This window comes from Passer montanus, unplaced genomic scaffold, assembly GCF_014805655.1.
Source record: "Passer montanus isolate IOZ18808 unplaced genomic scaffold, ASM1480565v1 scaffold57, whole genome shotgun sequence".
Lineage (NCBI taxonomy): Eukaryota > Metazoa > Chordata > Aves > Passeriformes > Passeridae > Passer > Passer montanus.
This window is the reverse complement of record NW_024370705.1, coordinates 3,281,609-3,309,122: the sequence shown is the minus strand read 5'-3', so window position 1 is coordinate 3,309,122 and position 27,514 is coordinate 3,281,609. Positions and strand designations below refer to the sequence as shown.

General features: G+C 42.7%; 1 protein-coding gene across 1 annotated transcript; it reads right to left on the bottom strand.

Moving 5' to 3' along the window:
• Positions 1–612: 612 nt before the first annotated feature.
• SPPL3 (signal peptide peptidase like 3) lies at positions 613–24,331 on the bottom strand. The gene is made up of 10 exons (XM_039725825.1): positions 24,195–24,331; positions 18,541–18,629; positions 15,694–15,813; positions 12,179–12,257; positions 11,347–11,459; positions 6,350–6,456; positions 5,221–5,384; positions 3,874–4,073; positions 2,720–2,829; positions 613–1,994 (listed from the first exon to the last, which is right to left on the bottom strand). The coding sequence occupies exons 1-10, from the start codon at positions 24,329–24,331 to the stop codon at positions 1,923–1,925; spliced, it is 1,191 nt and encodes a 396-aa protein (XP_039581759.1). The 3' UTR covers positions 613–1,922.
• Between the last annotated feature and the right edge of the window lie 3,183 nt (positions 24,332–27,514).

Genomic DNA, 27,514 nt, shown 5'->3' with positions numbered 1-27,514 from the left:
GCACTGCAGGCACATGGTGGAGGGAATGCTTTCAGCTAAGGGAAAGAAAAGAACTCGGGGGGAGTGTGGGAGAAAGTCCCAGCATCCCCCCCAGCACACCCCCCCACATTTGCTAAATCTCAGCGCCCCTGCCCCCCCAAAGGCTGAGCTGTGTCTTACTGTTTATCCTGGCACATTCCAGCTGTCTTGGAGGTGCATCCCAGCCAGCTCAGAGGCGTCAGGCCCTCTGCCACCAGTGCCAGACCTGCTTGAGAACAGAGGAAGGTGTTAAGACATTAATGGTACAGCACACATGTGGCTGGACAGAATTTCCTGCCATGTCCAGTATGCTCTTGTACCACCCGGCAGTGAGAGAGCTTCGCGTGTTTGAGCAGCTCCTCCCTTACCTGCTGAACAAAACCAGTCCCCAAGTCACCTCACTGCTGTCAGAGTCAGTCTCCAACATTGCTCCTCCTCCCATGCCACTAACACTTCCAGCATCTGTCAACTAACAAGAGCTGTGAGCTCTCAGGGAGCTCCCCAGACCTCACTTGGCACAGTACATGAAAGGAAAAAAGTTTAGTTACCTCAGGGAAACCTTTCAGTCAATAAAATAACAGCTGGAACTGTTGGTTTTAAAAAAGAAAGAATAAAATCCACATTTTAACAGACTACAGGTAGAAAGCAGTCCACACACAAATTCCAACCAGTCACAACAGTAAAGGACAGTTTTTCTTTTTTTCTTTTTTTTTTCTTTGAGGGGCAGGGGCATGGAAAAATACAGCACACTAATGAAACAAAATGCAAAAAATACAAAAAAATAGAAAATAGAAAAAATGTATTTACAAGTGATACATTACTATGATCAGAAAGCACAAAGACAATTGCTGCTATAATACATGCACTGGTCAAGAAAGAACCACTAAAAACCTGCAAGGGAGCTGTTTGTAAAAAAAAATCAAAGGAGAAAAAAAAAAAGAAAAAAGACACCCCCACCTCCTCCCCCCTCAGACACACAGGGCTGGGTTTGAACTTTTTTCTTCCCTAGTTTGCTACATTGATCAAATCAAGTATCCCCTAAAGTCCATGGGACAACCAGTACAAATACTACACTTGGTTTTAAACTGCAGGTTCAGTTGTAGGAGGGGGGAAAACAGCAGCTCATTGTAGATCCATATACATAAAGCCAGAGTAACTGCGCTACATGCTAAAAATTACAGCAAGCCCCTGTCTGCTACACAGCATGATCTTAGCAGGTTTCCTTTTTATTTATTCATATATATATCTATATGTGTGTATATATATATGTATAAAAATCGTGCCCTTTTTCACTGCAATATGACATCTGGGTGGAAATGTAACTTGTTACAACAAATTTTATATGTATACTGCAAGAAGTCACTCAATGTCTGTGGATTTAATAAGTAACCTCACACCACAGGAAATATTTAATAAATCAAAAAAACCCAATATTGTGACAGAAGACCTTCTGTCTCAGTTCTTTTCAAAACCGAAGTCCTGCAGGAAACTGGTCCCAATGTCCACGAGGGGTTCTCTGAAGAAGCCTCAGTTTGTTTAACTGTTTTTGTGTTTAGTGTTCAAGTTTTTGAACGACTTCAAGCCGTTTTTAGTTTCAAGTCTGTCTCTTCCTCTCTCACAAAGGTAATAGTCTGGTACTAATCCGTCCGAGTGAGGAAAAGAGGAAAGTGGCTGCAGTTGCACAAAGGGTCCCCAGTTCCACATCTGCAGGGAGACACGGAGTCACACGGAGCTCTGGGATTTCAGCTTTTTCTTTCCCTCCTTTAATACAAAGTCCTTTCATACGTGTCCCATCGCTGGTACCTTCCCCAGTACCAGCCAGTCCAGCTTCAGGAGACAACAAAGCCACAAGTTAAAGGGAAAAGGACCAAGGCAGAAGTTCAGGTCACTTCCTGTCCGTTCCATCATACTTCCAGGAAACGGGAGCTGCTGGACTTGGAGTGGAAAGGCTCAGACCACATGCGACGTAGATCGCCCTAGGCAGGGAAACAGCACAAGGAGGTGCCCTCAGAAATGCTCAACTCTGCTTAGAATTCACATTTGAAAATGCACACAGAATTGCAAACACATCTTAGAGCAAATCTATTCTTCACCTGTTTTACAAATTACAATAAAGACTGCAAAAATAAATCCTTTCCCTGTCAGGCCAGAATACCTTACTTTTAGAGCAGATATAACCAAAATAGGTTTCTGATGGGAAGGAAATAATTATTCAGGTTGAAAATCCTGCCCTTTCTTACATTCTACTCTGCAGAGTGCTAGATGTGTGCTTCAACAACAGCCCTGGGAGGAAAAGGCAAATTTTACAATTTCTGTTCAGAACAGGTGACTGGGAAAAGGCAAGCAAGGTTCTGCCTCTCCAATCACTGTTCAAACTTTGTGCATGTGGTATTTAATGAGCAACAGGACAAGGACAAATTCATATATTCAATTAAAAGAGAATTTAATATTTCAGAATTTATTTAGATTAGGACTACTGGTACTTTATGTGCATTAATGATCTTCTATTTCAGGAACTCATTTCTCAGTTGCTCAGCCCTCTGAAATGAAGACTGACCTGACAGCAGTGGTTACTCTGTGCTGGGCAGGACTGCCAGGGACACACATCCTCCCCCTGAGAGCTGCTGCCCAGTGCAAGGACACTGCCCCTGCTGCCAGCTGGCCCAGAGCTCCCTGCTGCCCACGTGTCCTCCCCTCTTACCTTTAAATAGGCCATGGTGAGGAGTGGCAATAAAGTGAATGGTACCAAATAGAGCAGGGCAGGCTGGGCTGCCCGGTGAATACGAGAAGCTACTGTTGCAGTTAATAAACCTGGAAGAGAAAAAAGTCACTATCAATATCTTCAGGTTGCAGGTGGATGTTCTCAGCATTTCATCCACTGAGGCTTCCTTCACCCCCATTCTGAGAGACAGGTGAGGAAATGTTACTTCTCTGTGCTTTGCTTTCCCTGAATGCAGTTGAAACAAACAAAAGAGTGAAAAATTATTCTGTTTTAGTATTAGGCTGTGTTGAGCCACTTGGCCCAATTTTGAATCTCAGACCAAGCCAAGAATAATTCAGACAAAATACAACAAAAGGTGAAGGGGAGAAGCTGATTGTATTGCACTGAAATGCTGCTCTTGAGACTTGGTCTGTGGCCCCTGGCCTGAGCAGCTGGGGCTCAGAGGAAGGGCTGTACCCATCAGGAATGACTTTCCTGGACACTTGCCAGAAGGGACTGTAGGGGGGAAAATCGAGGTGTGGGGGAAGGAAGGCTATTGGTAGGAAGGGATTTTTCCTTTTCAGCCTCAGAAGGGCCACAGGAGGTCAGGATATGCACATGCATGCCCTGGCTGGAGGGAAAAGCCTATTTTATATTAGGCAGGAAAGGGCTGGCTACAGCGAATTATACACAATTCCAGTTGTACCTATTGATGATTTTCTCTGTGTACTATGTCAGGATCAGAATACAAAATGCAGGAATTGCCTAGGTGAATTGCTTAAATTTGCTATGTACTATGCACAACAGAATTCATCTGGAAACTTCCATATTTTTCCCATCACTCAGGGATTAGCTACAACGCTTTTTATGCCAGTGAAGCAAAGTGCAAGTGCTAACAAAAGCACACTGATATTCTCTTTCATCCTCTAAATACAACAACTACAAAAAAACCTTGAAACACATTTCTTCAGACTATAGAAGGGCTTTTCTCCCTAGACCATGCCAATAAACGCAAAGAGAGGAGGATTAAAAAGAACATAACCAAGCATCTTCTCAAAGCCTCTTTACACTTGCTTTCATCATCTTTTAAACCTACTACAATAATCCCACATCTGCTCACTTAGGCAAATCTTAATATTGAACTAATTACTCACCTACAAAATAGCCAATAAGTGTGCAGTGAAAGTAAGAGACCTTCTGCATACGGCCAGAGATGTTCCCTGGCCCCGGGGCGCCGCAGGAATCACTGTTGGCTTGTTTCTTGTAGTTATCGTAACGCAGGACGAAGCACAGCAGAAGCCCTGGCATCACAATATCTCCAATCCCCAGCATGGAGAAGTGGCTGCCTGTGGAACTAAAGAGCAACTGGAATTGGGTTCATGGCCAAAACAAAAGGTGACGAGCTCTAGACTCCTCCACTGTGGTTTTCAGCTTCATTTGGCACAGCCCCTCCTTCTACTGGCAAACTTGCACATGAACCCAGTGCTGGCTAATGAGGTTTTCTTCACTGGTTTCTTCACCTCCTCAGCTTTACACAAACCCATCTGGGCAGAGATGACATTGCTCCAAACAAGTTTCCTTCTCCCAGTAGTGTTTAAACTGATTTTGCCCTTAAACCACTCAATGAAACAGACCCACTGCCCCAGTATTTCAGTCCTGTCCCTCCTCAGCACTGATGGGAGGGACCAACTGGTGCTTTGATCTGACTGTTGATTTCCACTGAAGTGCATCTTCATCCCTGTGCAGGCAGATCGAAAACAAGCCAGTACACCCATTTTGGACATTCAGACAAAACAGAAAACCAGTCCTGCCAGATTCCCAGAAAAGAGCCAGTTGTGAAAAAGATTAAGAACTAAAATAATCCAAGATATTTTTCATGAAAAATTGTTAACTTTGTCACTGTGATTTCATATCGCTGCAGATAATCAACTTCTAATCTCTGTAATTTCAGCATCCTAACATGTAAAGATACAAGAACAGAGTAATACCCTAACAAAACTTACTGCCTGCCTGCTGCTGCACTGAGCTTGCTGCCCCAGCAGGCCCTGGGCGTGTCTGCTTGCAGATGTGAGCCACCAGGGAACCCCTGGAGCAGGGACATGGGGAATGATCTCCCTTCAGCACTGTGCTTGCTTGGTAAGCCACCCTTGCTTAGATCAGTTTCCAACTCCTTCCTCATCATCTGCAATTACACAGTAATTCAGACTGTTCTGATGTTACAATAGACCTTGTATCTTTTAAGAGTGAGGTCACACTAGCAATCATCAGGCTGCAGAACTCTCACAAATGTTGAGAAGTGCATCCTGCTCTGAACAGGGCACCTTCTATCCCAGCCAGGCTCTTTTCTCTATGAATCTGCAGTGTCCAGTCCTCACTGCTCACCACATTCCTCTACAGCCTGAAGAGGGAATGACTAAACAGGGATTTTCCAACAGAGTTAGCACTACTAAGTACATGGAGGGAAAACATTCCTCATGTAGTACAGTGAAAGAAGCTTTTACCTTGGGAACACAAGTTTGCCAGGCAGCGACAGACGGGGAACATCTCTGCCCACATTTGGTCCCAGGTGAAGTTTCCGCGATAACACATCCAGGGGGTTGTCAGCTGGTTGTGTGGCCACTTTCACCATAACATTGCTGTTAAAGATGTAGGCAGAAAAAAAGACCTACAGAGCAAGGTAAGCAGAAGTTACAAACTGCAGTTACACAGCAACTTGAGCTGAATGCATGTTTGCTTTGCTACTCAAGAAAAAAAAAGCTATTTTCCTTATGGTGATAAAAGGCAAAATGTATTTCAAAAATTCAGATAGAGCTTTTTACACTATTAATCCTAAGAATAACTGGAATATACTTTTTGATATCAAGATATTGATTAATATGTTGAGATCCTTTAGCAAAGAATCTGTCTGGACAACAAGCAGATAGTGTGGGATGACAAATGCAGATAACAGCACTGTGAAAATTGAAGGAATCTGCAGAACAGAGAAGAGGTGAGCATGGTGCTCACTCATAAATGGAATGAGGCAGCCCGTGTCTCATTTCTTGTAAAAGGCTTTTATGCTACAGCACATCCCACTGGAATCTCTGGTTGCCAGAGCAGTCAGTGGGTGCTGCCTTGGATCAGTGCTTGGTGTTATGAAAAAGTAAAACAAACCCCTCTTGCTACTACAGAACACATTCTGTCAGGTTTCTTGTAGAAGTGCACTAAGATTTTATGCCAACCTGTCTGGCTGTAAGTGCACTGCCATTCCTGTTCTGCAGATTTCACTGCTAATCACAAGTCAGCACGTGTGCCCTGTGCCGGTGTGGACACAGCTCTGTGTGTGTGGGAAGTGCTTGTTCTCATCTTCAGCCAGCTTTCAAAATCTGAGATCCAAATTCTGGGGTTTTTTAATAATATGCAGAAGCCAAAATATTCTAATCTTATTATGCTTTATTTCAAATAATTAGCAAGGAAATTATGTATCCTGTTGTAGAATTCAGCACCTCAGAATGGAGTGGTGGAGCCAATCTTTTGGCTTTGCCAGACTTCCTCAATTCATACCAGTATAATTCATGTAAAACAGGTCCAAGGCCAATTACAAATCCAAAGCATAAAAACAGTTTTAGCAAAACCAAAGCAAACACTTACCCAAAAGACATCATAAATTAATAACCCAGAGAGCAGCAAGCAGGAAACCTTGAGGCTCGGCAGGCGGACAAAGGCTATCATTGCAACACACAGGCCCATTGCCAGAGCTGCAAAATGCAAGACATCAGCAGCTCATTAAAACCAGCAGAACAAACAGAAAAACACCAATCCCAAGAAAGTATCTCCCCTCCAGGACCCCAAAGAAGCCTCTGTTTGCACCTGTGCAGCTCTGCATGCACCAGATGACTGTCTACCATTTCCAGACAGTGACATTCTTCTTACCAGGGTTTAACAGAGTCAAAATACATTCAGCAGCCAACTGCCAACACGTTCCCTCATAGGCAGAGATCCCTCCCCAGGCACAACTGCCTGTTCCACTCAACTTCCACCACCCACCACAAAGAAATGTTTCCATGTCCTCTGTTCTGGAGACTCCTCCTCCCCTGTACAACCCTGACTACCCACTTTAAAACAGAGGCAACAAAACAACTTTGAATTCTCTGTGCCCCAAACACAAACCTCTACTTTTCCTCTATTGTTTTGAGGTTTTTTTTAAGAAATACATAAAATAAGTAAGATCCTTGATTCTTAATTCAGAAAGGGCATGGTTACATGACTTGTTAGAACTTGGTCTGACAAAAACCCACTCAAACCAAACTTCTGCTTGGGCAAGACTGTGCAACACTGTCTGAATACCATGAAACATCATTTAGATATCCAGGATTTCCCAATAACCAAAATGCGTGTGAAAGCTTAGGGGAAAAAATATGGGTAAGTTTTTTTCTTAATCCCTCCTAAGGGTGAGTTTTCAGCCAGATCATTGAGCTGAACAGCAAGACACAGCTCAGATTTTTACTCTGTACCAAGGGGAATTTTGTCAGGGTAGGAAGGTAAGATTTTAAACAAAAGCCCAGTCTTCACTTTTGTGTCATTGCCTGCTTCTTTGAGCCCAGCCTCATCTACCAAGGATACTCAAGTGACAACTGAATGTATTTCTACTGGTTACAAGTAATTCCCCAAAGAAACACTTATAATAAAACAAATTCTAAAAAAAAAAAAACAAACCTTTAAAAGCAAAACAGCTTTCATCTGTGATATCAGTCTATTTGCAAGGAATAATGGAGCCCTGCTGGGATCAGACTACAGTCAATCATGCAGACATTTGTCAACAAAATGTCTTTGTCTAACATGAGACATGGAATTTTTAAGAAGTTACAATCCCATTTTTGCCAACTGGAACTGCAGGGGAAGCCAATTAATTCTGCACATGCCCACCAGTGTGACAGCTGGACTCAGCCAAAATGGACAAATTAACCTCTGCATTCTCAGGCTGTAATTACCTACCACTTGTACTTCACCTGAAAGCTGGGGAGATCTTCCATCCACTCACTAGGGAAACACATCCATACACATTTCAAGGATGAACATGCCCCAGGCCTCCTGCCAGCGTGGCTCCTGCAGTGCCCAGGGGCTGCACCCAGCAGTTCTGCCAAGCCCCCCTCATCTCCTGAGAACTGGCAGCCTTAGCACAACCCCAAGTGTCAGCAGCCAGTTTTGACAAAGCAGTGGGGTCACTGACATAAAAATGTACCCTGAATCACGCTGCACAACTGTAACTAGCTACAAAATGTGAGCAAATTATTGAGGTTTAAAGAATTTGACACAGCAAAGCAGCAGGAAAGAGAACTGCATTCAGTAATTCAGTATAGCCCTGAGTATACAGACTGCCTCAGCAGAAGAGCAAATACAAGGGAACAGACTGTTTTAAATCAAAGAGGTTTCTCTAAAGCCAGTGTTAATAATAACTCAAGCAAGCCTATATTTAGGAGAGGATTTCCAGGTTATAATTAATGAGAAATGGAAATACTGTAACCAGTATGAGTTTTATCTATTGTTCACACATTCCATTTCTCTCTCACCAAAATGAGCACAGCCACATGCACAAGGCATCAAACTAAGCAAATACTGGGTAAAAAGAAGATGGAAAAACTCCTTCAGCTGACAGTGAAATACACATGCTAGTAATTACACAGTTTTGCAAATGCTTTAAGAAACACTGGTAAATTTAAAAAACAAGCAGGAATGCCCGAGAGCAAGTACAAGTAATATGGGCCAAAGTGCAGTCAATGGACTTCTCTAAATGGAAGCCAGCTTCCCTACCCAAGCTCATGCATAGTGTTGACAAACTATATAAGGCAGATCTTCACTGAAATATACTTCAAATCATAAAAAAAATAGCCAAGGATGAGAGAAAGACAGAACAAGAGGGAGAACAGCCACACAACCAGCAGCTCTGGTTTGGAAGTGCTGGGCAATGGGTTAACGAGGCTGAGTAAGAAAGCACTGGAGGAGTTAACCATCAATTAACAGAACAAATGAACTCCAGAGTCCCTGCAAACACACTCCTTATGGAACAGGGATATTCTGAAGATTAAGAATATTCTTGCATATGTGATTAGACTGGCAGTTTTCCAGCTCTCCTGCATCCAGAGCAGGAGAATGCTCCAAGATGCTGCTGGTGCAGAGTCTGGTTGAGAAAGCACTGCTTAGGCTGGGGAGGCTTTAACTTCCCCCACAGGCCAGCAGGTGAAGCTCTGCTCTGATGAAAGTGTATTTCAAGAGAAGGGAGTGGGGCCCAACTGCTGCAGCAGCTCCCGGGGTTTCTGTGACCATGCTGTTCACTCTGTAGCTACTGATATCCCACACATCTACAGCATTCCTGTGTACATCTCCAGCTCTGTGCACTAGTTAGGAAAGCTTTCATTTTAACCAGGCTTCACCAGGGAACAGTGACCATCCTGGGTGATTCTGTCACCCAGCAGTCTCTCAGAGTAAGAAGCATTTCAGTCCCTATAGAGGTGCATCATCACATGCCAGAACAACCCCCGAGCCAACGCGGGCTCACTCTGCCCTGTGACACTCCCTGCCTTCAGAACCACTTCAGCCACGGCAGGGCAGGGCAGCATCTGGGCACTGAAGCTGCTCCAGCAAGCACCCCCACACCTCGATTTCGTAAGGACCGGCAACTACCAAGAGGCATTTCCCGTGCTCTCCTCAGCCCCGGAGCTGCGAGGCTTCCACACGGACAGAACGAACGGACAGAACGAACGGACAGCCCGAGCGAGCAGCCAGGGCTCCCAGTGCTGCTGCTCCCCCGTTCCCGCAGCTCCTCCTCCAGCCCCGCGGGACACGTTCACAACACCGGTTCATCTTCTGTTCATCCTCTGGCGACGGCCGAGCCGGGGTCCCCGGGCCGGGCACAGCCGAGCTGCCCAGGACAGCAGTGCCCCGGTGCCGCAGTGCCGCTGCCCCCGGCGCCTCCGGGACTCGGCCAGAGAAGGCACAGTGGGATCCCACATGCAGCAGCACAGGATGAGGTGTAAAGCTCCACTCTGTTGTCTGTTTCCCTGACAAAGGCCTGTAAAAGCTATTCCCTGTTTACTGTCACTGGCAAACACGGATTTAATTGAATTTGAGCAAATGGCAGGAGGATCACCTATATAGTTCAAGCTCCCTTAATAAACTACATAAAATAATTCAAAGTGAGACAGCAGCAACACAATTCAGTAAATCATAAAAAACCTCCAAGAGAAATAGAAGCCAGACACCAGTCTGCACCAGCAGCTCAGAGCCCTGTAGATGAATTACTGCAAAGTCCACCATGTCAGACTGAAGCACTCACAAAAATAACTATTTTTAACTAAATGCTTCTGCTGATACCTCAGTGTAGACAGCTCTTCAGATTCTGCCAAAATCCACACTTGACATTCCTTTCAGCTTTGCAGCTACTGCAGATCAAGTGTCACCCTCGATTTCATGGTGGGCTACTCTTATCACAAAACAGACCCTGCATTTTTTCATTTACCATCTGGTATTTCAAAAGGTATTTCCCTTTCATACAACAAGTGGGACTTTTAAAGCAGTTCAAACCATGAATGAAGCATAGTGCCCACATGTAAAAGAAAGAATGATGGTGCCAGGAGAGGTTTCAGTGCTAAGGACGTGCTGCTGCTACCTCATTTAGGAGGAGCTGAAGCTCATGGGATGAATGTTTTCTATTGTAACAAACAATTTCAAGGGCAGGTAATGTTGTTGCAGCAATTTTTCCTCAAGCAAGCACGACCTCAGCATGCCATTACACCATGTCCTAAGCCAATTTAGCTGCCTGACACTGCTGAGAAGCAGAGGTCCTGCTCCTGGCTACTCCTTCATCCTTTGCTATTATATCCACTCCATCCCCTCAGATCCCATCATGCTGCCACTTACCTTCTGCCAAATTTAGCACATACCTGACTACACAATAATCCAATTCATCTCACTGCAGCAGCAGAAAAATAGGCTGGCAAAACCCAAGTATGCTGCCATTCTAGTGAGCTGGATCAGTTTACCATGTGATTAACTAAGAGCCAGAGCTAGCACAAGAGATCTGGAAGGCAGGAGGGAAGGATGAAGGCTCCTTTTTGGAACAGTAAGCTGGAATTCAGGTCAACCACCATAAAAAAACCCAGTAAATCACACCCTCAAGCCAGCTGGCTGACTGCCAGTTTCGCCCATCTCACCACACAAGGCAAGCATAGCAGAGATCAAAGCCAACCAGCCACTGTGAGCTGCCTCACAACCAATTATTTCAGCATCAGAACCAATAAACAACAAGATGCACTCCAAAAATTAACCAGGTTTTTAGAATCAAGCTATGAATCACAAACAACCACTGTCTCCACACATCCTTAACTCAACCTCACCATTCACCCCACACCACACAGGTGCAGAGTATCTTCCATGAGTATTCTGGCACTTCCCTGGAAGCTTTTACAAACCAGAAAAACAGGTATTCCAAGCACTCCCCTGGCAAGTTCCTGGCAGTGGCTCTTCAGGGAGTCTGCCACACAGCTCAGCAGCCAAGACATTAATATTATCAAATTTCACCCATCATCAGGGTGAATGATGTGTCAGAGAGGCACCAACCAGGAGTAAAACCCCTTAATTCACATACTCACCATCCATTAGGAGCCAGTGGCCAGTTAGGACCCAGATAAGGACAAGCATCACAGACAGAGAAAACGAGAGCAGCTCAGCAGCAGTGAAACGCCCACAGCAGCCAAAGGAAATCCTAGAACAACACAAAACATCAGCTGCAAGACTTTATGTTTCCATTTAAAGAACAGAAAATGGACACTGCTGGAACATGGCTCAACTGCTGATGAAAGATGCCAAGAACAACTGAAGGGAAGTTCCTTTGCCACAAATAGGTACCAAAACAGCAACAAAATAAAAGCTTTCCTCGCATTCAAATATTATGTGTAAAGCATGAACTGCAGAGATGGGAAAAATCCTGTAAATCTTGGCACCTCTCTTGAAATCTCCAACATTCCTAGCACCACCTAAGATAGTGCTTTTAGCAAAATGAACTCCAATCACAAGGTTAAAAAATAAAATTAGTTTCAAAACATGACATTAACAACTGCAATTTCCACTGGTTTAACTACAGTCTTCAAAAGAGCCAGCATTAAAATCCAGAGTCCAGTGTTAACAAACATTAAAATCCAACGCCAAATCCCAAACTCTAAAATCTCAGCCAAAAGAAGCCAAACTTATTAAAAATCACTGCTGGGAAATCTAGTCCCCTGTACTGGTATTGCATTTCCCAGGCTGGCAAGTGTGAGTGACTTGCAGAAAATGTGCTTCCTACTTTCACAGTGGAAACATGATGTGGGCACAAAAAAAATGCACAAACATCAGCCCTGAGGTTAATGCTTATTAAAGAATCCTCATTAAAAGAAAGAAACACAACGCACAAGAAGAGGAGCAAAGGATTGCTCAAGTCCTTACTTGTTCTGAGGTGAGCAAGGCCGTGTTAAGTACTGGCACATCGGGAGCAGAAGGAAAGCAAAAGCTATTGTTGCAAGGACTAGGAAAAGAAGAAAAGGTAATATTAGGACATTCAGACCGAATTTCTACAGTACACAAACATGCTTCTCCAATTTGAAAAGCTCTTGCAACAATGTCCTATTATCATATGCTCAGTATTATTCCAGCATGAACAGCTCAAAGCTCTGAGGTTTTCTGCACAACAGTGAGCCTTCAAGACTGAAATAAAATGAAAGCTCTCAAAGGAATGCAATGCCCCTTCCCCAAACCCTAAAAAAAGTCTTAAAACTTATTCATTATCATGTCAGCAAGAAAAACAGTTTTTACATATTCTGAGTAAAAAAAAATCTACTACAAACTAGTTGTGAGATTTTCTTACGATTTTGCAACATATGACACAGACTAACTCAGCATAGTAGAGGTTTTTTTCCCATTTTCTACCTCAGACAGTAATTTTTCCCCCATCTCACACAAAACTCTTTATTCATCACTAAAAACACAGTACAACTTCAAAAACCTTATAGCCAGTAGCTGGCAACCTCACTTTTTTAAAATAATGTGCTTTAGGTTTTTGAAAACAGATTGATAAAAATACATAAATATCCAAACAGACTATTTCCATAAACATTTTCTTTTTCAAGCAGCATACTTATCCCACCCACACATTTGTAAAAACATTTAGTAACTGCTGGTATTTATAACCATTTTTCCTTTCAGTTTTTTTAAAGGACTGTTTAAAAGGATGGAGCATGAGGGTGTGGAGACACAGACATGCCAGCAGCACACATCCAAAACTGTGCAGCAAGAACAGACTGCCATGAAAATCGAAATCTTGGAACTTTTTGCATGCTGTAGTTCAGATCTTTGTGCTGTCCTCTACTTATTCCTTTAAAAAAATTTTGTTGCTGGTTTTTAAAAGGGATTTTTGTTCTCTTCTCAAATGAAGATGATGGGAAAGAATCAAACATTGTCTTACAGTCTAAGCCATTCTCTACACAGTTTAAGCCAACCAGAGAAAAATTCATTTGGTCAAACCACATTTTCCCTTCTGGTGGGAGGAAGATTTAAAACAAAACAAAACAAAAAAAGGAGAACTCGAATAATCTAAAAAGAGAATTTCGAAAGTGTCTGCATACAAACAGCACCATGAAAACTCACAGTTCTATCAGTATTTCAGAGGGGGGAAGAAAACCAGAAGCTGTAGGGAAAAAACGAACAGCGTGGCACCTCTGCACAAACTGAACTAAGAACATCTTTGGAGGTGCCTGGCAAAGAACACTGCCCAGGAACCCTGTGTCCCTGCTGCCCCGAGTCCTGCCTGCCCTCCCTGCTCCCTACCTGCCTCCCCCAGCACAGGCTCATCCCTCTTTGCCCTTGGAATCTCTCCTCCAGCTCTGCCCAGCAGGGAACCCTGCACCTCCTGCCCCGCTGTCCCCAGCATGCTGTCCCCATGCTGGGCTCGTTCAGAGTGGGAGTTACACTGCAAGGGGGAGCTGCTCCCACTCCAGCCCCAGGGCTCCCATCCCCTCCAGCCTCAATCCCAACTGTCCAGGCTCAGCCCAGGGCTCCCTCCAGCCTCAATCCCGACTGTCCAGGCTCAGCCCAGGGCTCCCTCCAGCCCCAGTCCCCACGGTTCAGTGTCCCTTGGCCTCACTCCTGCCTGCAGGCAATGGCAGCTCTGGGGCTCTGCCCTCCTCCGAGCACTGTCCTGGCCTTGGCTGCTTGCTGCACCTACGCTTGCTCCTGACTCTTCCCTGAAAGGCAAATCTCTGTGAGAGGAAGGTTTGAGAGGGGTTTAAGAAACCAGACATCAGCTGCAATTTGGCAGTTCCCCACATCAGCCCCTACTGGCTGCAGAAGATGTAAACCAGCATGACCCGAGCTTGGTCAGTCCCTCTCCAGGGACAGGGGGACCAAGTCCCACAGCCCCAGGGTCACAACTCCAGCAGGGTCCCTCCCCGCAGCTCTGGGGCTCTGCCCTCCTCCGAGCACTGTCCTGGCCTTGGCTGCTTGCTGCACCTACGCTTGCTCCTGACTCTTCCCTGAAAGGCAAATCTCCGTGAGAGGAAGGTTTGAGAGGGGTTTAAGAAACCAGACATCAGCTGCAATTTGGCAGTTCCCCACATCAGCCCCTACTGGCTGCAGAAGATGTAAACCAGCATGAGCCGAGCTTGGTCAGTCCCACAGCCCCAGGGTCACAACTCCAGCAGGGTCCCTCCCCATCCTGCAGTGCAGCCTCTGAGGAAGCTCTGCATTCCAGAGGCTCGGGGCTTGATGACAGCCTCTGATGCAAGCCCAGGAAGAGCAGGAACATACCATAAATGCAGGTTTGAGAATAAAGATACCCAAGAGCCCTGACCCCATCCCCTGAGACTACAACAAGCCCCAAGGGACACAGGATCCTCTACTTACACACAGATGTGTTACAAATAAAGTTACAAATCCCAAGGTAATTTAAAAAATAAATTGTCCAATAATCCCAACAAATTAAAATTCCTCTTTTGTCATAAATCTTTCCTTGTTACATCTTATATATATCTGTTTGTGTACATTTCCCTCATATCTAGCATACAGTAGAATCTATCTGAAGTATTTTTTTAATAGGAAAGAACATATGTGTCATAGGCCAAATTAAAAAAACAGAATTCAACAGGCCTCTACAGGAGGCAGAATTAGACAGGAGTCTCAAGACTAGAGATTTAAATTTCAGCCATCAACATCAGCCCTGTTTAAGAGGCTGGCACAGCTCAGGAGTGAAGTAGGAGAGGATAAGAGATATTCAGGAGTTTAACAATCTTCACAGACTCAGTATGTGGACTGAGTACAATTTTTAGAAGCTGCTGTGTATCTGAAGCAGTAGGAAGAATCTTGCTATTCTCAACAGCAGCTGGTCTCTTGAACAATTCCAAAAAGATCAATAGGTCAAAGTTTTCCAAAAAGCAATGCCCTGGCATTTATTGAAAAGACAAAATGTAAATGCTAAACAGGACTGGAGGATCTGCAAATTATTTGCAGGTAAATTTCAATTTTGTTCTAAATTCAAGCAATGCAAAAGATTAATATTCAAATGTTAGTGTGACCAGAAACAGAAAAACTGCATTAAAGCAAACCAAAATTAAAGTAGGCAAGAAGTCTCTGGACAGGATCCTCAAAGTTATTTCCCATGAAGTAACATGTACTGTTCTGAGCACTGATTTATGAACAAGTGAACTTCATGCAAAATAACACATCTGGGCATGTTTAGACCTCTGGCAATTTACAGTTCAGTAAGTTTAGCACAACTCTAAGTGGAAAATACTTCTCAAATAATACTTGTCTATTTATAGCTACCCAGACCTGAAAATACAACTGTGAAACCTGATGATTCTATTTTTAATGTACTGTGATGTGTATTATAATTCTTACCAACAATATGTAATTACATCAATACTTCCTGTTCTATTCCAAGTCTTATGAAGAGAAGAAAACTTAGTCACCTGCAGTGCATATTGTAAAGACCACTTGAACTGAGTCGAAGAAGAAGAACATCACTAGGAGAGACACGGAGGCTCCGATGGGCAGGAACAAGGCCTGGGTGGAATCGATGGTTTGAATACCTGCAGGAGAGAGGGGGACACGAGCTCCTGTTGGTGCCACGCAGGGACACAGCCCTGGCCAGCACAGGCAGGGCTCTGGCAGCACGTTCCTCTCAGTGCTGGTGAGCAGGCACTGGCTGCTGCTCCCTGAGCCAGCACAGCCCCGCGCTGCAGAACCCAGAACTGAAAGTTCAGGCTGATCTGGTACCACAGACAGAATGAATGACAAGCCATGAAAATGAACATTATTTAGGGATTAGAATCACTTCACATTGAGACACATAAATGTGCTGAACAGAGCACATGTAAGGTTTACTTAATCTCTGAACACAAGGTGAAAAGCCTGACCAGTGTTAGGCTGACCCAGCTCATGCAAAGGGTGCCACAGCTTCAAATTTCACTTGGGTGAAGGCCACCAAGCTCTTAAATTTCATCACAGGCTGCAATCATGAGATAATATCAAGCCTAACAATAAAGGGCAGTTTTCAAAAGATACTCAAATCATTTACCTGTTTATGAAAGCACAGGTCAGTGAAGTGTATTGTAATTGCCTTTTTGCTAAAAACCAACACAAATTCAGGCTCACATTTCACACTTGGCAGTAATTTTAAATGGGGCAGAGATAATGAATTATTTTCTTCTTAGTATTTCCTCACCTCACCCATACAGTGTGATGACCAGGGATGTTAATCATGGGAAAGGACAACTGTTACTGCATTTCTGAGTTTTCAGAATTATCAGCAAAACTGAGAAGTCCACCTAACCCCACAAATTCCAAGACTTAAGCAGTCTCTGTAGCTGTATTTACATTTGATCCCTGGGGAGAAAGAAGCCATAACCAGCAATGCAATTAAAAATACAAGACACACTTCTACTTGTAGAGCACTAAAGTAACAATAGGGAGCATCTGAAGTAGTCACTTGGGAAGTGACCAGCAGAAAATAATACAAGAATAAGACCTAGAAGAGATGTAAAACCAGCTTGACATCACCTGTGTTATCCTAAAATAATTAAACACTGCTGTGTGAAGGGGGTTTTACCAATTCTAGGATTTGAAGGAAAAGCCTTTAGGGTTGTGAGACATACACAGTCAAGTAAATATACACACAGATTGTGTGTCTGTGTTTCTGTGTAAGACTGTGTCTCATTTTTTTCCTGTCAAGAGTGGCAAGTCATATAAATAACAGGTTACCTGTACAACTCAGTTACCAGTGTATCTGATTACATTGAAAAACCTCAAACACACATGAAATAACTCACTACAACTTAGTAGCTGTTATAAAAATTCAACCATTTTCATAAAAGCTGAATAAAAAGCATGCAAGTCATGACAGTTGCACATGGTCACGCCTATTAGTTCATGTCATGTACTCTTAAACATAAGTAGTACAATAAATTTTAAAAATAAAAAGCAGAAGAACTCAGTCACTTGGGATTTCTACATTGCTGAGGTCTGGCACATTAATGTAGATGGTCCAGTGATGACAGTGTGAAGACACAAAAATTCTAATCTGTGACTTAGATCTCATTCCTCCTGCTCTGAGAAAGCACATTTATTCACATGTCCTTCAACTTTCCAAGAGCAAAACCAAACAAAACAAAAGCCCAGAAATGACACACCACACACCACCTTGGCATCTGGGAATTAGTGCCTGCAGCATTAAATGTCAGAGTTCTTCCTTTAATTTCTGATCATTTTGACAGCTAATCTCCTTAATGTGCTTATTCCCTAGCCCCAGACTGTCTTCTCTTCCTTCCCAGATGCCAAAAGCTTCAACTGTTCATTGCTGTACCACCAAGCACAGCAACCTCTTTGCTCTGTGCTGCCAACAGAAGCAGTGCTGTGACAACTATTTAAATTCCAAGAGTCTACATTAGAAAAGACAAAACCAGCAAGAGACACATACAACATATGTCATTTCAGTCATCATTTTAAAGCTATGCTTCTTGCTTTAAACAAAACAAGCCTAGCATTCAAGGTTTCATGCACAGGGCTCCTCACTTCTGCCTTCTATACTCTGGGAAACTATTTCACTCTAGAGCCCTTTCTCAAAATATGGCAATATAAATTGCCTTCAGTTAAACCCAAGCATGAATTTACAACACACTGTGCACACTGTGTTCCACTCTAACTGATTGGTTCCATATTTTTACCTGCAAAACTGTGCATGTCAGATGGCCAAGCTGCCTGCAATCTATTTATAGATCACAGGAGGGACAGTCACCAGGCAGGAGCTGACATGTTAATCCCACTCTGAACAGACAGTGTGCAGACACACATTTGTTGTCTGTTACAAACGAGCTGCCCAGAGCCATGTGAACTCTGCTTCAGTTTCCCTCCTGGTAAGGTGAATCCTCTTTAGGGACCTGTCAGTGCACCCTGCAATCACCCCCTGCTTCCAGACTGGCCAACACGCCAAGGCAATGAGCTCCAGCCATGAAGGAATCCCACTCCCTTCTCCTACCTGTGGGCTGGCTTTTTTCAAAGTAAAGCTGTTTCCATTGCCAGTCAGACCTGACCAATTGTGCCACATGCAATTTTTATGCATGATGGAGATGTTAAGTTGCTGCTTTAAATCCAGCTTCCACGGCGTGCCCCAGCTGTGGACAGCACAGAGAGGGGGGAGTGCCAGACACAGCCTGGGGCAGGTGAGTCTGCAGTGCAGCAGCTCAGACACATGCACAGGTGAAGCAGGAGTGCAGCACTGAGGTGCAGCAGAAGGGGGAGGGAGGAAAGCTGACCCTTACTGTTATTGGTGCTGTTGCCATTGAAAGACCCAGCGGTGCTGCTGTTGTCCTTCTCTTTGTCTTGGTTCTCAAAGTCCATGTTCAGAGACCTGCAGGGAACAAAGCACATGTGACAGATGAGCTCCAAACTCCTGTTTAGGCTCATCAGCTGCAGTCTCACTCCCACTGCCACAGCAGCCTGCCCCTGCAAAAGCCCTGTAATGCTGGTTATTAGAAACAACACCACAGGCAGTGGGAAATTCAAATAACTGAAGTGCTCAGTTCCAAATGAGGCCCCACATCCCAGATCCTGACAGTGAGATCAGTCACCAGTGTCCACACTGGGGAGTGCTGGATATCTGTGCTGCTGTTTGTTGTTACCTGATTTCTGGGAAGTGTAGAACACAATGGAAGCACAATAAACATTTCAAGTCTCTTGTAAACTTGAACTCTTTCCAAGTTCTCATTTTTGTTCCTTTTCTTTCAAATTTGACTATCAGGTTTCATTTTTAAGACAATAATATTTCCTTCCTTGAAATGTTCTCATGAATGACCCAAACTAGCTTTTAAATGTTTGCTTAATGCAAGGTCTTACTTCACTGAAAAAAAATTCAGCAAAGCCTAGAAAATAATCAAGATATATATTTTACATGCACACAGAACAGATGAATAGAGGAAGCTCCAAATAAATAGCATAAATTAATACACTTTTATTAATCCAATACTCCCCTGAGCAGCCAGCTCAGCTGCTATTGATTCATCTTTTCATGTTGATATAAATTTTTTTTTCAAAGTTCCAATTTAGGACAGTATTCTACCCCTTTTGCCACAGCCCTTCACTTTGATGCAACTTCCAAATTATATTCTAACACATCTGGCATAACTTTCTGAAAAGGGAGAATTTCACTTAAGGTCTGTTTTGACCAACAATAATTTCTTTTGTTAAATTCAATGTGCTTTTAAAAAAAAATACCAGCAATCAAGTTTACCACGACAGTTTCTCATTGATGCATGGATGGTATCCACGATTTAGCTGCATATTGATTTATTCAAATGAGCTACAGAGAACCACCAGAAGCACTGTGCATCTCCCACTGCACAGCTCCTGTCTTAAGCTTGCAGCAGCATCCAAGTATTTCAATAGAACTTCCAGGTCAACAGGAATTAAACTTCTTTTTAAGTTTAGCTTAACTGAGTTATACAAAGTAAACAAATTATATTCATTTATCAGACCAGTAACAAATACACCACGGTCTTCTAAACTACTCTAGAGGTGTCACAGATATTTCCTTGCAGTGCATTGATCATGTGCTGCAATGCACAGGTGACAAAGTCTGTGCTGCAGTCCCAGAATCTGGAATTAGGCACAACCAGTCTATAGGATCAGACACGTGTGGTGCATTAAAGACAGAGGGGTTGAGCAGCTTCACTCCATAGAACAAAACCAAGAAAAAGGCTCTTCCAGCACAGAACTGGTTTGGTTCCCTTGCTTCTATTAAGCAAATGCTCCCCAACAGTGTTATGAGATTAAAGCAACTTTAGGTCTCAGGCAAAACACACAGAAGCCTCCACCTCAGATCCCACAGTGCTTCTACACAGACCATGGATCATCAGCTAAAGAGTTATGGCAATAAAAAGAGGCAATAGAGAACACTAAAATTCTAACAAATTAATCTGTTGTTCTTAGCTTGTTCTTCTAAAGATCTCTTTGCCTGCCCTTTGTTTGGAGTGCCTCCATCATTCACTCGCACTCCCTTTCCCCCATTATGCATTGTAGCTTTATAGTTTTCCTCTCAAGCTATAAAAATCTGGGAGGAGGCTGACAGCCCTCCAGGACTTGGTCCAAGATTCAGACAAACAAGATAATTCTTTTCTCAGTGCAGTGTTTTCTTCCCCTCTGAATTAGCACAGTTAAGAAGAACCTCACACCATCATTCTCCCAGTGGCATCGGGCAACTCGTAACTTAAGGAATTTCTATCAGCAGAGAAAACTGGAAATAAAACCTATCAGATCTACTGCTCATAAACAACCTCAGCCCCTCTCCTTTCATTGCCACAGTGTCAGCAATTATTATTACCTATAAATATCCTTGCTTCCAAAGTAAGCATAAATTAGGAAATTACTTTCACTTAACAACACAGCTGCTCTTCCAAGCCAACCTCTGAATAATCTCCAACTGTTTTATGATTTGGCTCTTCCCTCTGCTACAAATTATCACTAACATAATAAAAAAACCTAAGAAGCAATCACTAAAACACCTTCTAAGAAAGTTAAAAATCATACTGTAAAACAAGATAAACTCAAAACTACTGGGCTGCAGAGAAATGGCAAGCTGGGAGACATTCGCTGTTTTGTTCAAGCTTCTCCTGGGCTCCCAAAGGGAATGTTGAGTCAGCATCTCCCCTGGGGTGCTGAGCTGCTCCATTGTTTCTTCAGTGGGTCCTGAGAGCTCCAGCTGGTTGCATTTCCAGCAGGGTTTCAAAGCAAACGAGTCACCCTCTCACAGGGAGCCCCTTGGGAGGGTTATGCTGAGGCCAAAGCAATGAGTAAGCTGCTGGCACGGCACCGCCTGCAAAGTTCACATTCAGCTGTGGATCACTCCACTGCAGAAATGCCTCAGGGAAACCCAGCAGGAGATGTTCTCATCAAGCAATGGAGAAAATAGGAATGCAAAGATCTATCTATAGGGGCACCTGCAGATACAACTTATTGAGAAGTTCCTTCTTGCTCTGCCAGCGAGGACAGGCACCCACCCGAGAGCTCTGGGAGCAGGGGAGTGCCTCACTGGAAAGCCAAGCCTCAGCACACCATGCTCACACGACACTGGGCTCACCATGGGAGCTACTTTCTATTCACACCCACACTCTGGATACTCAAAAACTAGAGACACAAGGCGCCAGGGTCATCCCACACTTCCCGGTTTGGCTCAGAAGCAGGTATTTGAACAGGTAGATTCTGGGTTAAATCTGGCTTTATATAAGCTGAGAGCCCATGTGTGGGGATGTGATAGGACAGAAAAAGATTTAGCTGTTACCTGCAAAGTAACCCCAACATGAAAGTCACACAGAAGCATTTGGAAAGGTGGCTGTCTTGCCCTCAGAGAACACCCGTTTGAAGCTGAGCTCACCTCTTTAAAAATCCACAACTAACCCATCTACTTGCATGCTCCAGTTTACAGCTCCTAACGGTGTAAAGGATTAGACTTGCCCCTTTGGCAGCCAGAAATAAAAGCACGTCAAGTTCAAGGACTGAGGGCAGTCAGAATGCTCATGAGAGAGATGTACAGAAGGGCTGGAAGCAAAAACTCCTGACCCGGCACAAACGCAGGCAGGAAATGCTCGTTCATGCACAGTCACAGAAGGGGAACTCAACTCTGCCACTGCACTTTGTTCTGCTCCTGGGCCTTACCCACCATTTATTACACATTCTTCTCAGTGTACTGGGGCTTTGGGATTTTTTCATTTGTTTTGGACAAATGCTACTTCTGTTAATAAGGACAGTGGACCAAGGTTTCCTTTGTTCCCTGACGCTGCCTGCCTCAGATTAGATGCACCACACACGTGGGTTTTATCCTGATGACTCACCCACCCAATTCTTTCTGATCCTATTACTGCACTTCTGTTTCAGCCACTTGCCAGGAATACTGCAACAGCTCTACCTGCTGCTTTTCAGTTGAAAATCAGAAAGCAAACCCCCCTTCTGCAACACAAAGGTTAACTGAGGAGTGCTATTTTCTTTTTGTCTCACAACAGCTCTGCAGGAGACGAGCACTCAAATCCAGATGAACACACCACTGCTGACAGATGAGAATGAGCACCCTAAGCTGTAACTTTTATCTTTCCAGCACATCAGTTTTCTAAGAGAATTCATCCTCTTTGCCTGAAGTTTATGTTTTACTACTTTAAGAATTTCCAGATGAATATAATTTTGTAACTTACTAACATACTTCAATTTCTTAAATAACTGAATTGTATTTCAGACACATTTGTTAACAACACTGCACAATTTTCTGTAAAAAACTGCTTTTGACCTCACTCACTGATCAAAGAGAATCAGTTTGTCCAAGTCCCCAACATAACTGTGGGTTTCAGCTCAGACACCTGCTAAAGAAACCACACATAGGAGATTAATTGGGAAAGTAATTTTAAAATTGTGGGATCCTATTTTGGTCTGTAACTCACATAATGGGGTCTTCAGGATACACACAAAGGCAGAAGACTAAAACAGGACATTTCCCCAATGGATCTGTATCCATCACCATCCCACTACTCCACCCAGAGAGCCAGACTGCTCTGCAGTTCACAGTCCTTGCTAGGTGAGTAGTTTTAAATGTGAAGTACAGGACAAAATGCTAAGAGCATGTGTAGGTACCAATAGGAAGAGGATGGCAAACAGCAGGGGAAAACTTTGAAGGGCAAGGAGCTCCAAGAAAGACAAGGCAGTTGAAGTTCACACACTCCTGCTGTTTCATATTACACTATGTTTTCATAATTGAATTTTAATAAATGCTATTGCTTCTTGCAGCCAGATGCATAGCTCCTTTTTACACAAAAGCATAAATTCAAATGGTTAAAAATTTAATTAATTCCTCAACTATATGCTAATCTGACTCAAAACTTGAAGAAAAAACAAAACAAATCCAACCTTTGATTACTTTTCTACTCTGATCATCTCTAGATTTTGTCTTCCTAAAGCCTTCTATTTTAATTTCACTAGCAGTGCTGTTACCTAATGTTTGCTAACAACAACACACAGCACTTGCAAAAAAATTGGCTCTTTCATTATATGACTTTATTAACTTACAGTAGTGATAGAAAACCTCTTATCCTAAAACAGCTGCAGCTTACATCATATGGATGAGCACAGCTATCAGCTATTTCAGGAATACTCACAGCAGTTCAGAGACTCTAGGGTGAGTACAAGGCCTTTTATCACAGAGCTGTGAAATGAAGCAATGTTCTTCAAGAAGCAGAAAGAAAACCATGCTGTATTTAAGTTAAAAAAAATACTTTCATATTGTGATTATATTGTTTCAGTATGTCAGTAGGAGCCTCATTCCTTAGGTGCCACTACAGTAAAACAGACTGTATAATACAGCACGCAAGTCTAAAAGGATAATTGAGTTTTCTCTAAACTACATTCAAGTCTCCTAAAATGAGACTCAACCTCATGGTGCAGCAGTTCTCAGCTGCTTTGCTGGAATCCAGCACTGGCAGTGTTTCCCCCTTCTCCAAGAAGCTGTTGCTGACACTGGAGCAGAGGGAGCTGGGGATCGCTGTTCCACAGGACAGGTTTGGAATCACAGCAGAGCATCCACACCCTACCAGCACTGGCTAATGGATAGAAACTCTGCTGTTGAGAACATTACCTTCTATCTGTCTCAACAGTCCTTTTCTACTCTTTAAATTATGATTTTACAGAGCTGTCCTCAAGGACTGACTTTTAAGTCATTTTATATGTGCTTGTACCATGACAAACAATTACATCTTTCAGAAACCCCAGCTCGCTATTATTTTTTCCTTTTCCATTTCCTTCTCAGAAACAAATAATTTTTATGTTGGCTATGTCTGACAAAGATACACTGAAGCAAAAAGGCATAAACTGTATTCAGTCACCTGCAATATTTTTACTTAAAAAATAAAAACTCTGCAGAACCTTAAAAAGAAAATCTTACCTGAAACTGCCGTAGACTATGAGGAGAATAGAAATCAGGAAGGTAGACACTTGACTGGAATCCACAAGGGAATATGCCCTGGAATTAGGAAAAAAAGGCAGGTTTGTCATTGTGAGTGTCCATTTCTCCAGCGCCATTTGCTGATTATTTTCCTTATTTTAATACAAATACAGAACCGGATGACAAATCATGGCAGCTCCCTCTGAAGTTCTTGTCTCATCTAGAACACAAAACCTGTAGCTTGTGAATTAACTTATTTTATTCAAGGCTGCAGCATGAAAAACCTACACAGCCAAAAAAGGACAACTCAAAAGCCTTGTGGTAATTTATTCTGAATTCACCAGATTCAAGGCTTTTTCCTGAAACCCACTAAAATTACTTCAATTGCAGCTACTGCAAAACCTGCACATAGTAACAGTGACCTGTTTTCCATAACACTTCTTACATCTTCAGAGTGGCAATATGCAGTTAAGGCTCACTTAGCTGGGGGGAAAACCCCAACCAAATGAAAAAAAAACCCCAAACCAAAGCCCAAACTCACAACAAGCAGCAACACGCATTTATTAAACCACACACAATCACCTCCCTATGCCACCTTGCAGATCACTCAGTGCGGGATTTCTGATGGACATTTCAGCAGGAAGCTTAAACCAGCTTCATGTGATTGCCTTCCCTAAAGTACCACACCGTGTTTGGAGCATGGGAATATGAACAGCAGTGCAGCACAGACCCCTTGCTGGCAGGGGCACAGCAAGGAGGGGCTCTGGAGTCACTCTGCAACTCCCAACAGCTTCTCCATAACTTGTGCTAAAGTAATGGAAAAGAACAAGAATAATACTCAATATTAATTGCATTAGTCTTATCCTACAAAAGACATAACTGAATATTTCTGAAACCAACCAAAAAGCCTAATTTCAGCAAGGCTATGGATATGGAACAAAGATAATTGAATTACATGATTGTTCCAAATTAAGTACCACTGAGCAAATAAAAACTGAAGATACGAGACAGTTAAAGAAACACTCATCCCATTCCCAATTCAAAAGCAATTTAGAGATAATTGCCAAACCACTAGATACACAATTTAAAATATTTTTGTTTAATATATAAACACAAATGTGAATTTTCTACTACAGAAACTCAATATTAAACATCACTGACAAACAGACTGCCTCTTCTAGATGGAATTATATACTTGTGCAATAAGCTTTTAAGAAATTAGAAACTGCTTTGGTTAATTACCATGAATAACTTCCACATATCTCCACATTAAAAGTGAAAAACAGGTATCTTATTTGCTCATAATGTTGGCCAATACATAAAGACAATCTTAAGCTTTAAGTATTGTATTTTCTCTGTACGTAGGACCTTTAGTTCCCAGGCTGTGGAACAGAGGCCCAAAAAGCATCCATGAAGATCAATATAGTGAACTGCAAATACATGCAACATAACAACTCAGCACTTACAACCAGTGCTGGTGTAAATGTTCAGGTTATACACAATATAGTTCACAGGCATTATTTTCATGCCATGGTTACAGCATAGCTCACGCCAAAGTAAAGAGCCTGAGGACAACCACACTGGGTTTATGTTTCTAGCTCTATTTCAGAGGGAAGCCTTCCTTCATCCAGCCTTGCACAAAGGGAAAGGAAAGCTTTGTATTGTTTGGATTTGAGAAAAAATAGGGGAACTCTTCTATTAAAAGAATACTCAGAAATGCCACATCTATTAGAAAAATAAAACGAATGGAATTTCAGAATGGATTAAACATGGCCAGGGTTATGCTCTGAATTTTATTAACTTATGTTCATAAAACTTTATCTTCACAAATCAGCAAATACTTTTGAGATGAACAATGTTTTCTACATAATTCTTCATTCAATGACAACACTGGAGGCTACGTAATTAAAATGCCATTTTGTCATAATTTTAAACATTACTCAAAACAGCACTGTAAATGTCAGAAAGATTCATAAAACAGATAAAATAGAGATGATACATGCATCACGGATCAGCCCTGTGCATAATGCATCAGTTTTGTATTAAAGCTGAGAGCCCTCTGCTTTGATGAAGAAACTGAAGAAATGCAAACCCCTGCTAAACAATGACCTAGCACAGCCCAGCCTGCTGACAGGCTGCAGTGTGCTCAGGACTGCAACCTGCTGATTCTGTGCAATGCAGAAATAAGAATTAAAGTCCTTCCATCCTGCACAAGTGAAGTGCAAGAGTGTAATTAAAAACTCATCACAGACCAGAGATGTTTCCTGACCTCCCCCCATAGAGATCTTGTACCAGAACAACCTAAAAACTCAGTGTTGCTACCAGGATAATGGTCTGGGGAAATTCACTGATATTCCAGCAAACAGGGCCAGGGAGATACAGTCACATTTCCTTCTTCCTCAGGCTGCTGGAAAAAAAATAAGGCAAAACACACAGAGTGTGACAGGCTGAACCAAGAGAGCAGCTCAGGCATGTCCAGATTCCATCCAAAGTTTCCAACACAAGTAACCCACAAGGAAACTTGAAGAATAATTTTACAATGCCAAAGTGAATCTCACTGAAATAAAACCTCACATCTTTTAAACATTAAATTTCTCTACATTATTTAAGGTATTGCACAAGACCTGAAACCAGAACTACTTCCTAAAATTCTAACCACGGACTGGATGGACAGTTCATTAAGAGACTAAAAATCCTTGATCCCAAATAAATACATCCTAAGACATTAACCCAGGGTAGAGGTAATAAGCAAATGACTGTCACATGAAAGAATCAAAAAGTAAGATTGCTTCCAAGTTTTTAATATTATTCAAAATGCCAGTGTCTTGCAAGCCAATTTGTAATTTTAACTGAAATTTAAATAACTTTCTACAAGCCAAACAGATTCCACATGCACATAACAGGATTCTCCTATGGACATATTTCAAGTATGCAAGTTCCTGTGCTCTCACAGCCAAACAGCACCAACACCATGTTCTTCTCAAATGGCACCAGCCAAAGCCAGAACCCACACCAATGACAGTTTTCAGAAGCTGCAGTCACATTTAAGCAGCCTTCCACTGCACATATAAAAATGAAAACAGCTTCCTTCTAACAAGGTATTTCTGCAAAACTCTTCAATCTTGGAACAAGTAATGGAAACTTATGCACAGAAAATGCCTGTAACAAGCTTGTGCACAGTTATGCTTTGACTTAAGTACTGATTTTAGATGCAATTGTCAGTACTTACAACATGACAACCTACAAAGAAAATATTAGTCTTCATCCTCAGCCTGAAAATTAGTATGGGTAAGGCCATGCTAAAGGCTCTTTTGAAGACT